We start from the raw sequence: 21,141 nt of genomic DNA on the forward strand, positions 1-21,141 counted from the left end.
CCTTCAAAAATAGTCATGTTACATTTATGTGACTTGCATCTGCTTTGTATTTAAGAGCTTTTTATATGTAAGAACTCTTGTAAGAAATACTTTTTTTGTAGATTCAGAGAAAGTTGTAAAGATCAGAGAGGTTCTGTGTCCTCTTCACCCAGTTTCCTCCATGATTACATCTTATGTAACAATAGTACAACATCAGAATCAAGAAACTGACATTGATACAATGTATCCATGTACACTGTAGTTCCCTGTTATTTATCACATGTAGATTTATGTAACCACCACACAATCAAGCTATCAAAAAGATCTCCCTAGTGCTACCCCTTTATTGTGGCACCCACTCCCCTAACCCCTAACCTTCACATCCCTAAACCCTGGAAACCACTAATCTGTTGTCCATTTCCGTAATTTTGTCACTGATAATTTTGTTGTTATAGATATGAAATCATACAATTTGTGACCTTCTGAGGTTAACTTTTTTCACTTATCATAATGCCTTTGAGATGCATCCAAATTGTTATGTACTGATAGTAGGTTTCTTTTTATTACTGACTTATATTCCATGGTATGGGCATACCTTCAACAGTTTAACCATTCAAAAAATACATGCATATTTAAAGGCCTTTTTATTTTTATTTTTGTTTTTTGGGGGAGTCAGATTGGCCTTGAGCTAACATGTGTTGATCTGTTGCCAGTCTTCCTCTTTTTGCTTGAGGAAGATTGTCCTTGAGCTAACATCATGCCAGTCTTCCTCTATTTTGTATGTGGGACACCTCCACAGCATGGTGTGTAGGTCTGTGCCCAGGATTTGAACCCACAAACCCCAGGCCACTGAAGCACAGCACATAAACTTAACCGCTATGCCACCAGGTTGGCCCCATAAATGACCTTTTTAATGCAAGAGAAATAATGATCTGTGTTTTGGGGATGAACCATTTTAAAAGATATTTTCCTTGAAATTGCCTTACCAAACAGATTTAATATGTAAATCATCTTGTCCTTCCTTACAAAAATATACTCATGTATTTTGTCACTTCCAGAATATAAGCAGCTCTCTTTATAAATAATCTTTTTCTGCTGTTAGAGTACCCCTTTTTCTGAAAATTTCTGGGAACTTTCTTAAAAATTGTTGAACTTTAGTTGTAATTTGTATTTTTTAACTAATTCCAAACTAGTGATGGATAAGAAAAACCCATGTGGTAAACATTTGGTAAACACTGTTGTCCTAGGCAGCATGCCAGGCCCTGATAATATCAAGATGAATAAGACATACTGTCTACTCACTTCATCCATCATCTTGTAGATATATTCAGAGACTTAAAATATTGAAAATAGCATGGAGATTTTCTCCTGATCCTTTTTGGTAATATACATTAAAACTAGACAGTCTCATACCTAATACTAGTATTTTACTAAGTAACTTATACTGCCTGGTTAGATGAAGAGAGTAAGCAATGGAAATGCTCAGTTTTCACAATGAATGAGTTCTCAGAAGAAAAGGTCACATGGTGGTACAGATACCTTGCTGCCGCTAAGCCATTAGTTCTAAACTAATTGCATATCGCATTCTGCATGAAAAAATGGCAAAGGGTACCTGACTTAAAAAATTTTTTTTCTGATATAGAAGTATTCTGTTCTTTTTTTTTCCCCTTTTACCTGATGCCATAAATGACTAGAATGAAGGACTCCTGGTACTGTAACTCCTAGACAATTCAATGTATTTCTGTGCATTCATTCTGGGAGAACATGCTCCCAGATATTGTTTTCTAGCCCTTCACAATATTCTGTGCTCTTCTCAGTGCTTGGTGATTAAAATGTAAAGTTAACATTGTATATTGTTTATAATAACTGTTTGGATGTCTTTTGTATTTTAACCAGTCTGTTTTAACTCAATAAAGCCCGTTATTTGTGTGTTTGGCTTATGAATTATATAAGGAATAACTCTACTTTTTTCTTCTTTAGGGAGTTTTTGCGTTTGGCAAGTCCATTGAATTGTGGTGCCTGGGACAAAAAACTGCTAAAACAGTATCGGGTCCACAAACCAAGTTCACTGAGTTATGAGCCAGAGATGACAAGTAAGTTGACCTTTGAAGTTATCTTTTTTGGTTTATTTTATAAATGAAAATCATGTAGGGGATGAATATTATTTCAAGAAGTTTGACTGTGAAAGAAAGGAAGGAGTAAGTTTTATTCTTGTTGTTTGTTGTTTAAATGAAGAAACACGTCTGGTTGACTGACTGAAGAAGGGAACAGTTGGAGATGGACAAGGAATCACTGATGTAAGCAAGATCCAAAAGAGATGAGAGTATTGTGCAGAATAACCCTTGGCTTGGAAGACGGACTACCTCTTTCTCAGAGGAGCCATAATTTCTTTGCCTTTCTCTAGTAGCCTTTGCTGCCTGGGCTGAAGAGTGGTTGATTGGATTACTAACAGGCCGTGGGTTTGTAGGACAGCTGCTGCTGGAGGACATGGAGGATAGGAAATTAAAAGTACTGATCAAAGTAGTTGAAGAGATAGACCAAGGAGTATAGGCTGCTTAGAGAAAGAAGTGAAGCCCAAGCAGCTAGTGATAGGCTAGGAGAAAAGGGATAGGTCACTGGACTAGAGAACAATAATTAGGCCAAAAAGCAAATGTAGTGAGAGAAAAGGAATGAGAGAACTGGAAGAATGGAGTGGGATAAAGGCAATCAAAATTGGAGCAGTGAAACAAGCAAAGAAAAGGTCCAGGCCCAGAGAGTGGCTCTGGAGTGACATAGAGCTGAAGCTCATTGGAGGAAAGGTGCTTGTAGAACTAGAAGTGAGGTGTTAGATGGGTTGTTCATGTGAACCTTGACATCCCCCAGTCCGTTGGCAGAATTAGTGCAGAGAGGACTGAGAATGAAATTCCAACAATACAGATGGGAGATTTCCTAGTGAAGTGTGTGATAGTAATGCTGATGAGGAGCCTTCAAGGAGGAGGATTTTGTACATTAGACTGATGGAATGATGATGCGCTGTAGCCGAACGTGGGCACTGCCAACCAGTCTGGCGAGGACTAGGGAGAGGCAACAGATTCCATCCCCTCAAGAGCTGGGGGGAGAGTGTTCTCAGGAGAGAGCTCGTCACACTGGATTTCCTCCCAATGTTAATTCAGTAGTTTTGTTTGTTTTTTGCCTTTACAACTCACTTTATGTCATTGTTAGCCATAGAGATAAGGCATTTGTTTTGATGGATTGAAGTGACTATTACTAGTGAAGCAGGAAGGAAATAAAACTTAGAAAAGTGGAATGGCTGCTCTGAAAGGCCGTAGTGATCGTTCAGTTCAACCCTTTGTTTTTTCAGGTGAGAATCAGAAAGAATAAATAACCTTCAACCATTATTTCAATCTTAATTTTTCTGCCTATAAATTATCATCAGTGCTTAGCGAATACTGTGTTTGGAAACTTGAACATCTTTTGATGTCCAACACAGTTTCATCGGGAAACAGAAAGTATTGCAGTTTTTCCTATCAATGAATATGCATCCCCTAGATAGATAAGTATATATTTGTTATTGTTGTTTTGTACTTTACACAGTTCTTTAGAATTGAGTTGTGATTTCCTTTGCAAAGAGTAGAAACAAAAACAGTTCCTTTTTCTAAGAGAATATTGAAATATTTTTTGGTTGCCTCAATATTTAGCACATGTAAGAGGGAAACAGTTACATTCATGTAGTATCTTGAGAGGGAATATTTTCTCCATTACATTTGTAACGTATTCCTGAAAAATAGAGCAGTTTGATTAATATTTGTCTTTTCATTCTTGACTTATTATTTACACGCATATAGAATTTTTTAGTTAAAGTACTTCTGTGATCACTATTTAATTTTAATAGTTGTAAGGGAAGAATTAAAAATGAGAAAATGGGAGACACAAGTTTCTGCTATTTATCTCTTATTTTTTTGTGTGTGTGAGAAAGATGACCTGTTTCTTTCCATTATAACACTTCTAGAATATATTTCTTTCTTCTCAAAGAGAAATAATTTTGTGAAATAAAAGTGTCATCTGGTTTTTATAAGCATCACTAACTGTAATTTAGAACTAAATTGCACTGTAACAGTGACTTGGATGGTGGTTATTGGTGATTTTTATTCTTGTTTATACTTTGTAGTTTCCAACATTTCTGCAATGTGTTTATTACTTTAATAATAAGTAAAAAAAGAAACACATGCTATTTAAGTTTTAAAATGAACATAAAGTACATTAAAAATGGATAATAGCTTTGGTGTTTAAAAATAGTTATTGTATATTAAAATGGAAGAGTGGTATTTAAAAATAAATCAGCCTTGTAAAGTCATTATTATAGAAATCCACATATTTTTGCCAAGAGGTTTTCTTTCATTTACAGGTAGTATGGTCACATCTCTGGAAGGTCTGGGTTCTGATAATGTTTTCAGCTTACATGAAGATAACCATTACCGGATAAGCAAGAGCCTGGTGAAATCTGCAGAAGGAAGTACTGTGCCCCTAACCAGGGTGAAGTGTCTGGTCTCCATGACAACCCCACATGACATCCGACTTCATGGGTCATCAGTTACTCCAGCTTTTGTTGAATTTGACACATCCCTAGAAGGGTTTGGGTAAGGAATTTGCAAGGTAGCCATGCCTTATGGTATTATTTTATGCCTCATACTTGCCTCTGACAAATAGATCTTTGGTTTTAAATCTACTTGATTAAAATATGCTGTATATTGTCTATTTTCAGATGGTTGAGTTCTTTGAACATGTTATTTTAAGATTTTTAGATTTAATTATTTTAAATTATTTATTATACTGAATAAATTGATATGGTATAGGAGTCAGCAGTCTAAGGCCCACGGTCCTTTTTTTGTAAATAAAGTTTTATTGTAACACAGCCACTCTCATTTATGTGTGTATTATCTATGGCTGCTTTCGTGCTAGAGTGACACAGTTGAGTAGTTGTGATAAAGACTGTGTGGTCTACAAAGCATAAGGTATGTGTGGTCTGGCCCTCTCCAGAAAATATTTGCCAACCTCTAATTTAGTACAATAAGTTTATAGCTGATATGCAAATTAAAATTAGATTAAAAGCTCTTTGGGTTTTATCATCATTCATTCCCTTAAATTACCTAGGTTAAGTATCTTATACATTATAAATATTCAGTGACTGACATATGAAATGAGGAAACACTTTTAAGTGGCAGAATAGGCTGTAGCAGCAGAAGCAACAATAAAGAATCTATAGAGATTATAGAAGAGTTTATAAAGTCCATCAGCTTCAAAATGGACACAAATGCTAATAGAATAGATCTTTGTCTATACTAGTTGTTTGTGGGATTCTTATACGTTGATCTAAAACTATAAATTGTGGGGCTGGCCCCATGGCTGAGTGGTTAAGTTCGCACACTCCACTTCAGTGGCCCAGGGTTTCGCCGGTTTGGATCCTGGGCGCGGACATGGCACCGCTCATCAGGCCATGCTGGGGCGGCATCCCACATGCCACAACTAGAAGGACCCACAACTAAAAATACACAAGTATGTCCTGGGGGGCTTTGGAAGAAAAAGGAAAAATTAAAAAAATAAATAGGTAAAACTGTAAATTGTATTTTAAGAACGTTGTCATAGGTTCTTATCAAACAGTGGATTAAGACATATTTGAGCATAGGCAAAACTAATCGCAACAGTGGCAACAGAGGAGAGTGACTCCCTGGAAAGGAGCACAAGGAAATTTTTCTGCAGAAACAGAACAGAAAAAATCTGGAACAGAAATTGTCCCAATGTATTCAACAGGGTTATACACTGGTGCATTTTACCATATGCAAATTATACTTTGATTTTTAAAAGTTTAAATTAAAATCATGCTGTTAGAAATTTTGTATGTCTTTTGATAGTCTTACATAATTAAAAGAAGGGAAGGAGTTTGTCAGGCATCTAGATTTATTCTGTGATCTTTCATCTCTAGTAACCTTTAAATAATGGCAATTGATTTCAACATGGTAAGTGCACAGTGCTTATGAGAACAGTTGAGCTCTGATATCTGCCTTGTCTTTTCTCTCACAGCTGCCTGTTCCTGCCCAGCTTGGCCCCTCATAACGCCCCTACAAACAATGCCGTCACAACATGTCTTACTGATGGGGCTGTGGTCAGTGGCATTGGTTCTGGTAAATACTACTTTTCTTTGCCTGTGAGATTCTTTTTCTCAGTCGATTATATTTAGAGTTTATTGCTTTTTTTTTTTTCTGGCTTCTTTTATTAATGTAAATGTGAGTCAACACGAACTTTTTCATTGTTATTTTTCTATTTTTACTTTAGGTGAAAGGTTGTTCCCTCCTCCGTCTGGCTTAAGCTACTCCAGCTGGTTTTGTATTGAACATTTTAGTTCCCCTCCAAATAACCACCCTGTCAGACTGCTAACTGTTGTGCGCCGAGCAAATTCTTCGGAGCAGCATTACGTGTGCCTTGCCGTCGTTCTGTCAGCAAAAGACCGATCCCTGATTGTCTCCACCAAAGAGGAGCTGCTCCAGAACTATGGTCAGGATCTGTCTTTCTTTCTGCTTCTTGTCATTAGTAAAAATATTAAACGTTATTTTCATATTCATTTTTAAGGTCCAGCTGGTAATTATTTTCCAATTTAAATTAGTATAGAATAGAACAGGTTATGTGAAATCTTGAATGTTGTTTACCAGTGAATTTTAAGGAACTTTCAAAGAAGACTTAGATAGACAAGAGTGGAGAGAGTTCCTAAAATAAGGATTAATCTCTACTTGCCAAGAAATAACAGCTTTTGCTAGGAAACAGGTTGCTTGTTTGATATATTATAGTAAGGATTTTCATTGGTTGTGAATTCTGCTTAACTAATGAATATTCATTGAGCACCTGCCTACCATATGTGCCACTCTGTGCTAGACACAATAACATTTTAATTACTTTATCTGTTGCTTACCTTCAAGACTTAATGCATACCATTTAATAATCCTATTTCCACAATTCCCTCCAACATGCTATAACATGACTTTGCTGTGCAGGAGAACTTTAAACTCAAGGCATTTGTGAAGATCTACCTAAATGATGTAAATAACATAAAATATCTACTGAATTTTCTTTGCTCTGAATATAAGCATTTGTATATAGCTACACCTCCTTTTTATCATCTTCTAAGTAACTAAATAAAATAATACCACATATTGCTTCACATGTAGTTAGTATTCAAATATTAATTGAATATCAATGTTAGCTCTTCAATTAGATTGTAAGGCTTCTTGTCTTACTTAGTCTTCTTCATCATGACTAGCACCGAGTTAGGCATCAGTATAGTAACTGCCTTAAAATTCTCCTTAGGACACTTTATTTGACCCTTTTGTGGTGTTTGATCCTGTTGATATTTTCTTCCTAATTAAAACCATCTCCAGTCTTGCAATTTGGGATACCCACTCTCTTGTTTTTTCACTATTTCTCTGACCTCTCTTTTGCAATTTCCTTCAACAGCATTCTTTTCCTTCTTCCCCTTAAAATTCATATTCTCCAGGGTTTCGTCTTTAGTCTTTGTACTCACCCTGCTCTTTGTGAGAAAAAAATCATCCATTTTTGTAAGCTTTAGGTCTTTTTATCCCAAGGACTCTGAAATTAAAATTTTCATATTTGTCTGTGTTCCGGGCTTTGTCCTCATATTTTCAACTGCATATTAGACATCTTCATATGAATAGTCTTCGTGTAAACAACTCAGACTGTAATGTTTCTTCTTTATAAAACCTCCATCTCCTGCTGTTTTCCCATCTTGGTAAATGACACCCGCACTGACACTGAACCCAGCTAGAAACCTCAGGTCAACCTTGAAAATGCCATCCCTTCCACTGAACCTTACTGTATTACGCCTCCTTAATATTTCTTGAATCTTCCCTTCCTCTGTGTGCCTACCATCATAGCCTTTGTTTAATATTCTTTATCACGTATCTAGACTTCATAGATTTTAATTCTTTATTTTATTTTTGTCTGTCTACCCTACTGGAACTGTAAGCTCCCACACACATTATTATCTTTGTTTTCCAAGCAGCCCTGCCACCTAAAACAGTGCCTCGTACATGTTAGGCCCACAAATATTATTTAAAAATATAAATGAATGAATGAGAAGAAAGAAGAATAAAGGAAAAGAAATATGGATGGCTTGAAACAGAAACAATGAGAAAGTGAATAATAATGGGGAATTTAGAAAGAGGATAGAATTAATGGAAGAGTTAAGGAGTAGATCCAAGGATACTTCGGTAAGCTAGGGAAATGGTTTCTAACTCTGTATCATTTTCACTAAGTGTAATTTGCAAGCCTGCTATAGTCCATATATCAGAAATTATAGTAACGTATACATTAGTAATATATATGGTGTTACTACTACAAGGATCCATCCTCTGAACTGCTGTAGCCCATTAAGATGTCTAGGTAAACAAGAGTTGTCAGAAACCGGTTAACTTACCAAGATACCCTACATACCACTGAAAGCTGGATATGTCTTAGTTTAAGCCTGAGTCAGAATGTGGAACTCTCAGAAACTTTCATAAGTAATAATGCTTTGCAGTCCTCGAGAAGATTCAGTCTATTAACCAGGGAAGAGTTTCTGGTTTCGCCCGTATCTTTTATCTTTTATTTCGCATCTTTTGGTTTATAAAACCAGGCCTTTCAAAGCTGTTTGACCATGCTTTTCACCTAGTTAATTCGATTCTGAACCTGTGTTAGGTCCCCTGTGGATAAGATTCTGCCTCGTCGTAGTCTTAACTCATCACTAGGTATATATTCTGAATTGTCATTTTAAAATATAATCTTGGCATTTCAGTATATGCAGATATTTTAAGATCCCAAAAATAGAAATTAATGCTTTTTAATAGTTCTTTCTTCATATAACTTAAACATTTAACTTTGAGTATATTTACTCCTATTTGCTTATACTGAAAAATGGTGGGTCTCCTTAAAGTTACACGGTTACAGATAGCTCTTTTTAAAATTTTTTGGGAGGAGGAATGAGTTTTTAACATCTGGATTTCTGCTGCTGTCCATTCCTTCTTTTGAATACTTAGAAAAGGTAGATTAATTTTTAATTAGCTTAACAGTAAGATTAAATTAATATTAACTCATTGTCTCCTGGCACAATCTGGCAACGTACTGGGTAGCAGAGAGAAACCAGACTTGAGTCAGGAAGTGATTGCAGAATGTGGTCATCACCAGAGCTGTCTGGTGAAGCAGGAAACTGGGGTCTACAAATACCTTTCCACTCCATACATCACCTCCTTACTACCAGCTATTGTCAGGCAAGGGTCAGGCTAGTACAACCACAACCTAAGAACAGATAGTTGCCTGCTTATATCATTAAACAGAGCATATAGTAAGAATAAAATTTTTAGTTTTCTTGATTCTTTTTCTAACCAATGCTGTAATCAAATGCTTGTTGAACTAAAATTTAAAAAGACCTTTTGTAACACACCATGACAGGTAATAATCAACTAGTCTCTTTTTGTTGTCTATTGTAACTTTATTTTACTTTATTTTTTATTTTATTAGCTATTATAACTTTATTTGATTGTAACTCTATGTATCTTGAGCAGAAGAAAGCAGAATATATCCCAGCTTTTACTTCTTACTGCAGGTAAAGTTGGCCAACCCCTGTGGTCTAGTGGTTAAGATTTGGTGCTCTCACTGCCACAGCCTGGGTTCACTTCCTGGCTAGGGAACCACGCCACCCATCTGTCAGTTGTCATACTGTGGTCACTGCATGCTGCTTTGATGCTGAAAGCTGTGCCACTAGTATTTCAAATAGCAGCAGTGTCACCCATGGTGGACAGGTTTCAGCAGAACTTCCAGACTAGACAGCCTAGGAAGAAGGACCTGACCACCCACTTCCAAAAAAATTGGTCATGAAAACCTTGTGAAGAATAGGAGAGCAGTGTCTGATACAGTGCCGGAAGGTGAGAGGATGGTGCAGAAAGACCGGGCAGGGTTCCACTCTGCTGTACACAGGGTCGCTAGGAGTTGGAATCGGCTCCATGGCACAAACAACAATAGATGAGGTTATTGAATGAATAGGATATTTTCATTTATATCATCATCATCATATTCTTTTAACATAAAGTCAAGATCTAGATAAAAGTAATTGTTAGACTGAGGATGATGTTGAGTTTTTTATTTCTTTCCCCTCTTTATTTTAGTTGATGATTTTAGTGAAGAATCTTCTTTTTATGAGATTCTCCCGTGCTGTGCTCGCTTTCGATGTGGAGAGCTTATAGTTGAGGGACAGTGGCATCATCTGGTTCTGGTGATGAGCAAAGGCATGCTGAAAAACAGTACTGCAGCCCTTTATATTGATGGACAACTTGTTAACACTGTGAAGGTAAGCATGCTGTGCTTGTAAATCTCAACCTGCTTTACAAGATAGTGTAGGGGTGGGTGTGTTTGTGTGTATGTGTGTTTACAGGGGTATTTTTCGAATTGCTGTCTTAATTTTAAATCGACGTTCAGTACCCATTTGAACAATCTGTTAGAGTCATGCGGCTGGCTAATTCATATCCCTTTATTAGAGAAGAATAGAAAGGAGAGGTTACAGGGTACTAAAGAAGTTAGTGAATATGTCCGTGCTGGTTTTGTCACTTCATTGTTATTGTATACAGTCCAGTGGATTCTATGTTCCTTTAGAGCTGGAGTGTTGTTATTCATCTTTGTTTTCAGATCACCCTAATCAGTCCCTGATAATAATAGTAGGTGATCCATCATTGTTTGTTGAATAAACGAGTATGTAAATATTACCCTCGATAGCTATACTGCGGTATTCAGAAGAGAGGCAAGAGAGTTGAAGTAGCCAGTAAGGAATCAGGAGAGTTTCCTTTTTTGAATCAGGATAAATACTGCTAGTTACTTTCTACAGAACTCAGCTGGCAAGCTCTTGACATTCTTTAACTTCTAAAAGATAGTATCCATTTTTATAGTAATATCACTTGAAAGAAGCAACAAAGGAAAGTTTGTCCTTTTCTGTGAATTAAAGTTTTAAAAGCAGTGCAATTGGCAGCTTCTTTGAGTATATTTCCTTCCTCAATGATATTTTACTGTGGCATTGTGTTTCCCAATGATAAACTCTAAAATGCACTCTGGGGACAGTCATTTATTTTCTTTGTATATATGATTGCATTTGAAATTGGCCAGTAGGTTCTGTAGTGGATTGTTCCTTTGTCATTTTTAGTATTGTTGAAGATAAAATGCCCTCACCTTCTAGAATTGAGAGTAGGAGATTTATTATTGATATATTCCCATTATCATCATTGTGCCTGTGAGAAGTCAGTCCCATGAAACCAACTTTAGGTCACGTTTTGGTCTTCACATTCATACCAGGAACTCTTCTTTGGTATGTGGAATAATAGATGTGATCTGAAGCAAGGACAATGTTACAACAAAACAATCGGTGGAAATGTCCCTCATTCCATCAAGCAATGAAAGCTGCCTATACCACAAGAAGCAACTTGATTTCCTTATCTCTTATACTCTAATTATATATTTATTATAAATGAATCGAATGATAATTTAAGCACCTTGTCGGTAAACACTAGTGTAATTTCAAATCTGAAAATGTATTTTACATTGAGATTAAAATATGTGTATAAAGTATATAACAACAGACTATTCATTTTTCTAATATTTTTATAGCACTTTACCCATTATAAAAGACTGTTCATGAGTAATTATGTTGAACAGACTCACATTGAAGGTAATATAGCTAATTTCCAGACTACTTGAATTCCATAGTTGGAAAGCTCTGTTTTCATATCAACCCAAAAATTTCATAGAATAATCGTTAATTTGATATGCACAACAACCAAACAGTGACAGGATCCCTGTATTTGATTGTGCCCTTTCTAGCATTAGATAGTTTATCTGTAGAGAGTTGTCGAAGAAATTTCTGACCTCTACATCAGGTTCCAGAATCTCAGCCTGCCCTCATGTTTCTCAGCCCAACTGCTTTTGTACATTTGTAAAGTTGTATGACCTTAGTATAATGAAAATATACACAATAAGTGCTTATTTTTCTGTTGAAAGTGGGGTTTTTTGGTCATATCTCACACATTTGCTTTACTTTATAGCTTCACTATGTTCACAGTACTCCGGGGGGTTCAGGTTCTGTAAACCCACCAGTGGTTAGCACAGTCTATGCGTACATTGGTACTCCACCTGCCCAACGCCAAATTGCTTCATTGGTTTGGCGCCTGGGACCCACACATTTTCTGGAAGAAGTTTTACCTCCTTCAAATGTGACTACCATTTACGAACTAGGACCAAATTATGTTGGAAGTTTTCAGGCCGTATGTATGCCATGTGAGTAACTTATTCTCTGTTCTTAAAGTTGTATAAAACTCAACTCCTGCAGTGTAGATGCATGAATACGTGCATGTGTATATAGAATGTTATACTTTGTGTTTATCTACAAAAGGGGCCTTCTCCTCTACTTTTCTTCAGCATGATTCTATTGACCACTCCTAATCAAAATGCCCTCCTCCACTGATCATACTGTACTTTCCTGATTTTTGACTTCATGCCTGATGACTGATTTTCCAGTTTCTCTTCTTTGCTCTGGATGTAGGTATATACTCTCTAAGAGCCTAACCTCAACCTTCTCTTTCTATAATTTCTTCTATTACATGAAGCAATTTAAAGTGTGTCTTCTCTGGTTAAAGGAAGGAAGAATGGGTCCAGAAAACACACACATGTATTTTTTAGATTAGACCAAGTAACATTTGTTTTCCTCATCCCTTTATTTCTGCAGTCCACTTCTTGTTATCCTTTTTCCTAAAAGGAACTTAGAATCAAAGGAACTGATATTAAGCTACAATTCCTTTGTAGTCGTCTTTCCAAACGTTAACTTCATTCCCTTGTTCTCATTGTACATAAGTTCTCAGAAGAGTTAGGACAAGTACATGGACAAGTGATTTGTCTTTCACGCGTGTTCTTGATTTAGACAGCATCTAATGATAGCTAACAATGAGTGCTTAATATGTGCCAGATGAGTTCATACACATGAAGGACATGGCTGTTCGGAACCCTTCACCTGTATTTATTCACCTCCTCAGAACACTGGGAGTTCAGCACTCTGCATATCATCCCCGTTTTACAGATGACGACACTGTGGCACAGAGATGTATAGGTCACACAGGTTTTCAGTGAAAAAGCAGAGATTCAAACTTAAGCCATCTAGCTCCAAAACTTGTGTTCTGAGCTTCTCCGCTGTCCTGTCTAGAAGAATAGAGAGAGGCGTATATGAGGGCCCTCGTTGGAGAGGAGACCTTGTGCTGCAAAGCTTGTGGACATTCCACTTAATCCCATGCTCTTGTTTCTAGGGCAGGTGTTTGTGATTTGTGTGATAACAGTTAAGATTCTTTTCCTTTACATTATGTTATATGTTAAGCATGTTTTATGAGCAAAACTTGAAATGTAAAGTTCTATGAGTAGATGATTTTCCCTGTTTTCTAATTAAAGACAAATGAAGAGCTGAAAATTAAATGAAACAGTTTTAAATTCAGCTCCCTTGTTCCACTTTAAAAGACTATCAAGTCTGCCCATTTAAAAATGATAGTAAGCATAAAAACTTTGTGTTAGGCTAAGGAGAAATACTAATGATTTTGAAAAGGATTATTCTTCTTTTGAAGGTAAAGATGCAAAATCCGAAGGTGTCATCCCATCTCCTGTGTCATTAGTACCAGAAGAAAAGGTGTCATTTGGCCTCTCTGCGCTCTCTGTGTCTTCTCTAACAGTGGCAAGAATCCGGAAAGTGTACAACAAGTTGGACAGCAAAGCCATTGCCAAGCAGGTAAGCAGAATGGTTTCCTCACAAACCGTGGCTGATTCTCACTGGAAAGATGTTTCAGAGTTGCATTATGGGTACCACCCAAGTGTGAGTGGTTGCTAAAAACAGTGCCTTTCATATATTGTTTATATTTGGTTTGCTTGGCTTTGAATTTAAGCCATAACATATTTAGGTATTTAGCTTAATTTGGAAAAGCGAGAATTTCCTTTTAAGTACATGGTTTATATTCTTATGTTTTTATTGGTAATTAAGAAATTACACTTTGGAAAACAATTGCCACTTTTAAGGCCATAAGTTTTTCTGAATCACATACTATGTGCTGGGCACCATTTTGTTCAGGACACAGCAGTGGATACAGAGAAAATTCTTGCCGTTATGGTTCTTACATTCTACCGGAAGAGACACACAGTAATAACTAAAGAAATAACCTAATCATAGAGTATGTTAGAAGGTGAAGAGTACTATGCAGAAAAATAAACCAGAAAAGAGAAAGAGAGAAGCTCATAGTTTTCAATAGGATGGTCAGAGGAGGCCTCACTGAGAAGGTGAAATTTGAACAGACTTGAAAGAGGTGAAGCAGCAAGCCATGAGAATACGGAGAATGGGATATACGTATGGGGTGGGGGGTTTGCCCTCTTAAATACAAGTGCTAAGGCCTTGAGGAGAGTACATGCCTGCCACAGAGACAGGTGTGGCTAGAGCAAAATGACAGCAGGCCTGGGTAGTAGGAGAGGAACTCAGAAAGGTAATGGGGACTCTGTTGTTTAGGATTTACAGGCAATTGTAAATGCATTGGCTTTAACTGAGTGAGATGGGAAGCATCATAGAGTTCTAGACATAGGAATGAAATGTGACTTACTTTTTAACCAGGATCACTATGATTTCTATTCAGAATATAGTCATGCACCATGTAGTGACATTTCAGTTGATGATGGACCATGTATACGACAGTGGTCCCATAAGATTAGTACCATATAACCTAGGTGTGCAGCAGGCCATACTCTCTAGGTTTGTGTAGGTATACTCTGTGATGTTTGCATAATGATGAAATCATGTAACGATGCATTTCTCAGAACTTATCCCCATCCTTAAGTGACAAATGACTGTAGATTAAAGGGAGACAAAAGTAGAGCAGGGGGACCAGTTTTGAGGCCAGTGCCGTAATAATTCATATGAGAAATGGTTGTGGTCAGAACTGAGATGATAGCAGTGGCCATGATGAGAAGCCATCTGATTTGAGGTATATTTTGAAGATGGAGCTATCAGGTTTTGGTGATAGATTAGGTGTGAAATGTGAGCAAAAGAAAGAAATCAAGGACAACACCAAAGTTTTTTGCTCTAACATCCAGGAAAATGGAGTCACTTTTTCTGATTTGGAGAAAACTACAAAAACAGTTTTGGGGGGCAATATGTTTTGGAAAAGTTGGAGAAGCATATTAGACAACTTTGTGGAGATATCAAAGCCATTGGAAACAGGCCTCTGGAGTTGAGGGGAGAGGTTGGAATGCCGTGAATGTCCGTGGGTGGTGTTTAACGCCGTGAGACTAGCTGCATTCGCCAGAGTATAGAGGTGGGAAGAGGAGAGGTTTACAGACTTAGCCTGGGACGCTCCAGTGTTACCGAGTTGGGGAGGAGAAGAACCAGCAGAGAAGACTGAGTTGCAGCAGCCAGCCAAAAAGGAGAAAAACCGGGAGAGTCTGGTGTTGTGAGAATCAGTGATTCACTATGGCGAATGTGTCAGCAGTCAAGAAAGTTAGGACTGACATGGTGGAAGTCATCAGAGAGCTTGACAAGCTATTTGGCTGATTAGGCGAGGCAAAGCCCCAGGGGAAGGAAATCAAGAGACTGGGAGGAAAGGATTTGGGAACAGTAAGTATTGACAACTCTTGTGCAGAGGTTTGTCTGTGAATACATGTGCCATCTTCTAAGGAACATAAATTCTACATAAACTTCTACGTAGAACTAAATTTACTTTCATTGTAAACTTTAATTGTACATAGAATTAAAGTCTTAGGATTATTTATGCTTTGAAAGCACGTGTGTGTGTGTGTTTGTGTGTGCAAAATTTAACATTCCTTTTATGTAGGCATGTTTTCTCTAAACTCTTGGATAATTTGTGTGACGTTTACTTGGATATGGAGCAAAGCTAATATGATGCTCACTGATCGGAAGTCATGGGAGGCAGCAGGTGAGGCGGACCTTTAAACCACGACGGAGTTCCATTCAGGAGGACCCCTGAAGCTGTCTCCCAAGAACCCCTCACCAGCTGGAGCTCAGGAGACTGTGTTTAACTTTCTTTCTATGAGTTTCCACACCTTTGGAAGTGTTTGCACATTTAAAAGAAAATGAATGCTCATGATTTTAATATTCTGATAAGAGGAGAGAGAAAAGATATGTTACCAATCATGTCTTTTTTTTTTCTTTCTCAATCAAAATGTTCAGACGGTTCTTCTATAGTTATATTGTTTTTCCTTTTCTGTTCTTCAGTTAGGCGTTTCCTCCCATGAAAATGCCACTCCTGTGAAGTTGATACACAATGCAGCAGGACATCTTAATGGACCTGCACGGACAGTTGGGGCCACTCTGATTGGGTACTTGGGTGAGTCCAATTGTCTGTGTTGATTCAAACTTTTTTATTTGCCTTCAAATCTGCGTTCACTTACCTCACTCGAGAGGTGTTATTTAAATTCGTATCTTATCGTGCTGACCTATAATGTTTTTGTGATATTTAGAGATTAATATAACAAGCTCAAACTCCAATCAACTTTAAAAATTATGACCTTTTATAAAATCCCGTTAACTTTTTCCGTCTTTTGTCAGCACTGATGAGCACTGACTACCTGCTTCTGTGTAATTTCAAGGTAAATTTCACACTACATTTAGGGAGAAATGTAAAGACTTAGAAATATTGACGATTGTTGCATGGCATGGCGCAGCAGTGGTGGTGCTCACGGGTGCTTCTGTTATTTGGAAATGAGCTAAAAATAAGAGCTTCGGAGCATAAACACTTTGGATCCACTCTAATGAAAGTTAGAGCTGGTGGACATTCTGCAGCGCCTCGTACCTGATGTCTACTTGAAAAGAGTTGATTTTTTTTGGTTAGATAGAATCTTGAGACATAATCCCATTAGGCCATCCAAAATCCAGAACCAGCGGTTATATATTTTAATGTGCAAATCAGTACATAATGTTGGTTCCTTTTTAGATTGACAAAAAGTTAGTGTCGTGCTGGTCAGAATCCTACATGTTTACCAGTCTTTGGCACTTTTCATTGTCCCAGTGATGTGCACATATCTTAACTTTGTTTTTCTTTTTTGACCATATTGCATTGATAAAATAGTTTCCTTTATGCTAAATAAAGCACATGGTAGTTTTTCTTTATTCAATTCAACAAATATTTACTCATCACTGCTGTGTCCTTTGCCAAAATGTAGCAGAATTGTGGTTTAGTTGAAAGAGCAGTGAATGAAGAGTTCAAAGATTTAGGTTCTAACCCCTGTACTGTCACTGTGTGGCATTAGGCCAGACATTTGAGCTCTATGGACTTCAGTTTTCTTCTCTGTAAACTGGTAATACTGGCCCTAATTACCTTAGAAGGTAGTTTTCAAAATCCAGTGCCATAATATATGAAAGTATGCATTTTAATTTTATTTTTCAAAAATTCAATCTTGATCAGTAGGCAAATGATATTCAAACAATGCCTTTAAAAAAACGCAAGGTTTGGGACTGGCCCAGTGGCATAGTGGTTAAGTTCGCTTGGTCCACTTTGGCTGCCCAGGGTTCATTGGTTCGGATCCTGGGTGTGGACCTAGCACTACTTGTAAGGCCACATTTTGGCAGCGTCCCACATAAAATAGAAGAAGATTGGCAACAAATGTTAGCTCAGGGCAAATCTTTCCCAGCAAAAAAACACAAGGTTAGGAATGTAGATGTGAAAATTTTTTTGGACACAAAATTAGTCTAGTACTGTGCTTCCACATAATTAGCATTCCACATAATAATGCTCTTCTGAAGTCACTGATGTACTGTCACTCAGGTTACATAACTCGGAGAAGCTTTGAGTAATGGTCAGTGATGTACTTTGCTTGGCTTCTCTGTAGGGAATACTTCATCCTTGCCAGGATGGCTTCTCTATCCCATTCCCCAATTCACAGAGGTAAAGTGCTTTTGCTCTCCCCAAGTTCATTCCCCCACAGTCCCTAGTACGCATTCTCACTTACCCCAGAATTGCATTCCCAAGGCCTCTGTGCGTTTGAGTCTATATTGCCCAAAGCTACGTAGCGGAAACATTGGTGCTTGCTCTCAATCCCAGCTCTTCTCCACTTGCCCTGTTACTCCCACCTCTTCTCTGAGAGTGTATATATAAGCCTTTGTTGCCTTCTCCCAAATTCTACCTTGAATTATTTTTTTTAGAATTTTCGTTTTAGGGTAGAAGGTTTTTTTGTGTGTGTAATTTGTAACTAATTAAATACTTCTTAAGATGATTTTCACTTGTTTATGTGGGGAATTTATTTTAATTGTTTTTCACTGTCTTTTAATCAGGAGTAAGAACATTTGTTCCTAAGCCTGTTGCCACTACTTTGCAGTACATCGGTGGAGCTGCAGCCATCCTGGGCCTGGTGGCCATGGCTTCTGATGTGGAAGGGCTGTATGCAGCAGTCAAGGCCCTGGTTTGTGTAGTCAAGAGTAACCCACTAGCCAGCAAAGAAATGGAAAGAATCAGGGGCTACCAGGTTTGTAACCATAAAGCTCTGCCTTCACGTTACTTTGCATAAAAAATCTTCCAATTTTCATTATTATTCATATTGTTCAAATTCTGAAAGAATTATATTGTCCAAGTAAACTTTAAAAGTCAGTAATTTTTATTAAAACTAACATATTTCAAGTGAGAATATGAATTGTTTTCTTTATGTTGGTTCATCCTTTTTCTCCTGTCTCATCAAGTCTCTCTTACTGGACCCTTCAGTTAGGCTACATGATTTCAGTATAGTTTTGATATATTTGAATACATTTTCAGAACAATGGTTTGCTATTTTGGAGTTATTTTGCCCTATGGAAATAGGAATGAAATGAAGTAGGGTCACATTACCACCTGCCCTAGAGAGCTCCAAAGCGGTAATAGATCCAGAGCTCTCCCATTTTCCTTGTATCTCCCCTCCACACCCGTCATCCTTGACTCTTCCTTACCCCCTGGGATGTGCGAACCACTCTCCAATATGTGTGCCATTGCTAGTCCTGAAAACTCACGTGGGACTAAAGTGTGCAGTGATCATGTAGCCACATCTCCGCTCAGTTCTGCTCTTGTAATAAGAGAAACAAGTATTTGGAGGAAGATTATAAATCCCTCTAGTGTAGATGAAGTACAAGTGCCTTCTCCAACTCAGCCAGAGCTTCCCTGGCAGTGGATAAACTGTTTACTGTAACTGTTTTCTGTAGATTTAATCACACTATTTTGATAAGTGTTTTGCAGAACGTTCAAAATGATTATTGCAGCGTTGTTTATCATGAAAAAATAGGAACAATCTAAATGTTTCAACAGCATAAGAATGAATAATAGTACTATAACCATTCTGTAGAATATCATTCAACCTTTTAAAATTGTGACTATGAAGACTGTCGCAAAAGAAAAAATCCTTTTGATAAAATGTTATGTAGAGGAAAAGAGTGGAAAATTGTGTGCACATAATGGCAACAACAACTTAAATATTTATATGTGAATTGAAGGAGTTTGTGTAAAAGTGGATATTTTATATTTTAATAATAAAGTGATAATTACCCTGTTTTTCAGATTTTCTCTCATGTTCTATCATAATAAAAATTGAGAAATCATATTAGAAGTCTCAGATTCTAATACCTGTGGTTCTCATATATATATGTGTGTGTATATATATGATGGTATATATGTATACGATGATTGATCAACAGGCATTTGGTCTTGCTTTCTTCTAGTTGCTGGCAATGCTGCTTAAGAAGAAACGTTCCCTTCTTAACAGCCACATTCTCCATCTAACTTTTTCCTTGGTGGGAACTGTTGATAGTGGACATGAGACCTCCATTATTCCCAATTCAACCGCTTTCCAGGATCTACTTTGTGATTTCGATGTATGTATATGAACACTAACTGATAATATATAATCAGTGAATCCATTTCTTATTCTGTATATAGAGTTAACTATCAATTTTGTTTCTAAGATATGCTTAAGTTCTATAATTTAATGATGCCCATGTTAGTAAAATATTGGTTAATATAAAAAATAGGGTAGTGATAGAGTCCTTCTCCCCAAGGATAATCCATTTTACAGATAGATAGAAGTGAAATGATGCAATGCAGATACCTAACTATAAATAATCTACTGCTGCCTCTGGCATTACAAGAGGCAAACATATTTTCGTCAAATAATTCTGATAGAAACTTTTCCTCACCGAATAGGAGCTAGACCTGAAATTTTGGTTTGTAATAGTAGCGCTTAGTAAAATGCCATTCATTTCGCCAAAATAATGAGATTTTCATTTCTACTGTCTTTTTACCATAGCAGCTTCCACTCTATCCCCTCAAAGCACCACTTAATCTCACGTATCCTCTCTCCATTGAATGTCTTGTTCTGGGCACTCTGCATGCTCGTCACTATATACATACCTACGTATATCTCTCCCCACTGAGACTGCAGGCTTCTGTGTGCAGAGATCACATCTGTCTTCACCTTTGTGTCCCTACCGCCCAGAATGGCCCCTAGCGCTTAGAGTTGGCTAACTGTCACATCTCGGCGCTAACTTGTCTTCCTCAGAACTGCTGTCTGCTCTTGTCAGTTATTCTAAGTCCCTAACAAGCAGGCGAGGTGCCCTGATCGCTTTCCTGAAACTTTATTTGGAAGGCTTGTCAGGAGCCTGGCCTCTGCTGGGCCCTCGGCCCTCGGGAGCACGGGCAGCAGTCTCCTGCCCTCTTCTTGCATCTCCCGGTTCCTTTGCTAGCTTTCAGGCAGCACTGCCCTCCTTCTTATACCTTCCTCACTACTTTCCTCATAATTTCCTGGCTGTGAAATATTCATTATTTTATACAAAAGTGTGCACTTCACTTCTTTATCTTTTCCTTTATTTGTTTTCTTTCCTTTAGATTCTCGCTGAGTGCTGCAGCCTCATCTCTGTGGAGATGACTCTGAAATCTACATCTCTAGCCTGACGTCTGAATTCCAGGCTTATTTCTGACTTCTTGTTCAACATTTCCATTTTTATGTCCCAGCAACACCTAAAATGAACTTAACATCCTTCCCCAAATTAGTTCTTCCTTCTAACTCCTGTTTCTATGAATAACACCACCATTCCCCTAGTCGCTGAGGCTTGAA

At 37.5% G+C, this 21,141-nt stretch overlaps 1 protein-coding gene across 13 annotated transcripts in view; it reads left to right on the forward strand.

Annotated features, from left to right (window-relative positions):
- Nucleotides 1-21,141, forward strand: part of WDFY3 (WD repeat and FYVE domain containing 3) — a 251,234-nt gene that overhangs the window by 141,675 nt on the left and 88,418 nt on the right. For all 13 annotated transcript variants that reach the window (XM_044766258.2, XM_044766252.2, XM_070505447.1 and 10 more), the window contains 10 exons: nt 1,960-2,072; nt 4,364-4,595; nt 6,037-6,137; nt 6,289-6,507; nt 10,164-10,345; nt 12,084-12,315; nt 13,644-13,804; nt 16,289-16,400; nt 18,344-18,534; nt 19,751-19,903. In XM_044766258.2, the coding sequence (XP_044622193.1) occupies nt 1,960-2,072; nt 4,364-4,595; nt 6,037-6,137; nt 6,289-6,507; nt 10,164-10,345; nt 12,084-12,315; nt 13,644-13,804; nt 16,289-16,400; nt 18,344-18,534; nt 19,751-19,903 (1,696 nt within the window). The remainder of the gene's footprint in view (nt 1-1,959; nt 2,073-4,363; nt 4,596-6,036; nt 6,138-6,288; nt 6,508-10,163; nt 10,346-12,083; nt 12,316-13,643; nt 13,805-16,288; nt 16,401-18,343; nt 18,535-19,750; nt 19,904-21,141) is intronic.

This window comes from Equus asinus, chromosome 3 (assembly GCF_041296235.1).
Source record: "Equus asinus isolate D_3611 breed Donkey chromosome 3, EquAss-T2T_v2, whole genome shotgun sequence".
Classification (NCBI taxonomy): Eukaryota; Metazoa; Chordata; class Mammalia; order Perissodactyla; family Equidae; genus Equus; species Equus asinus.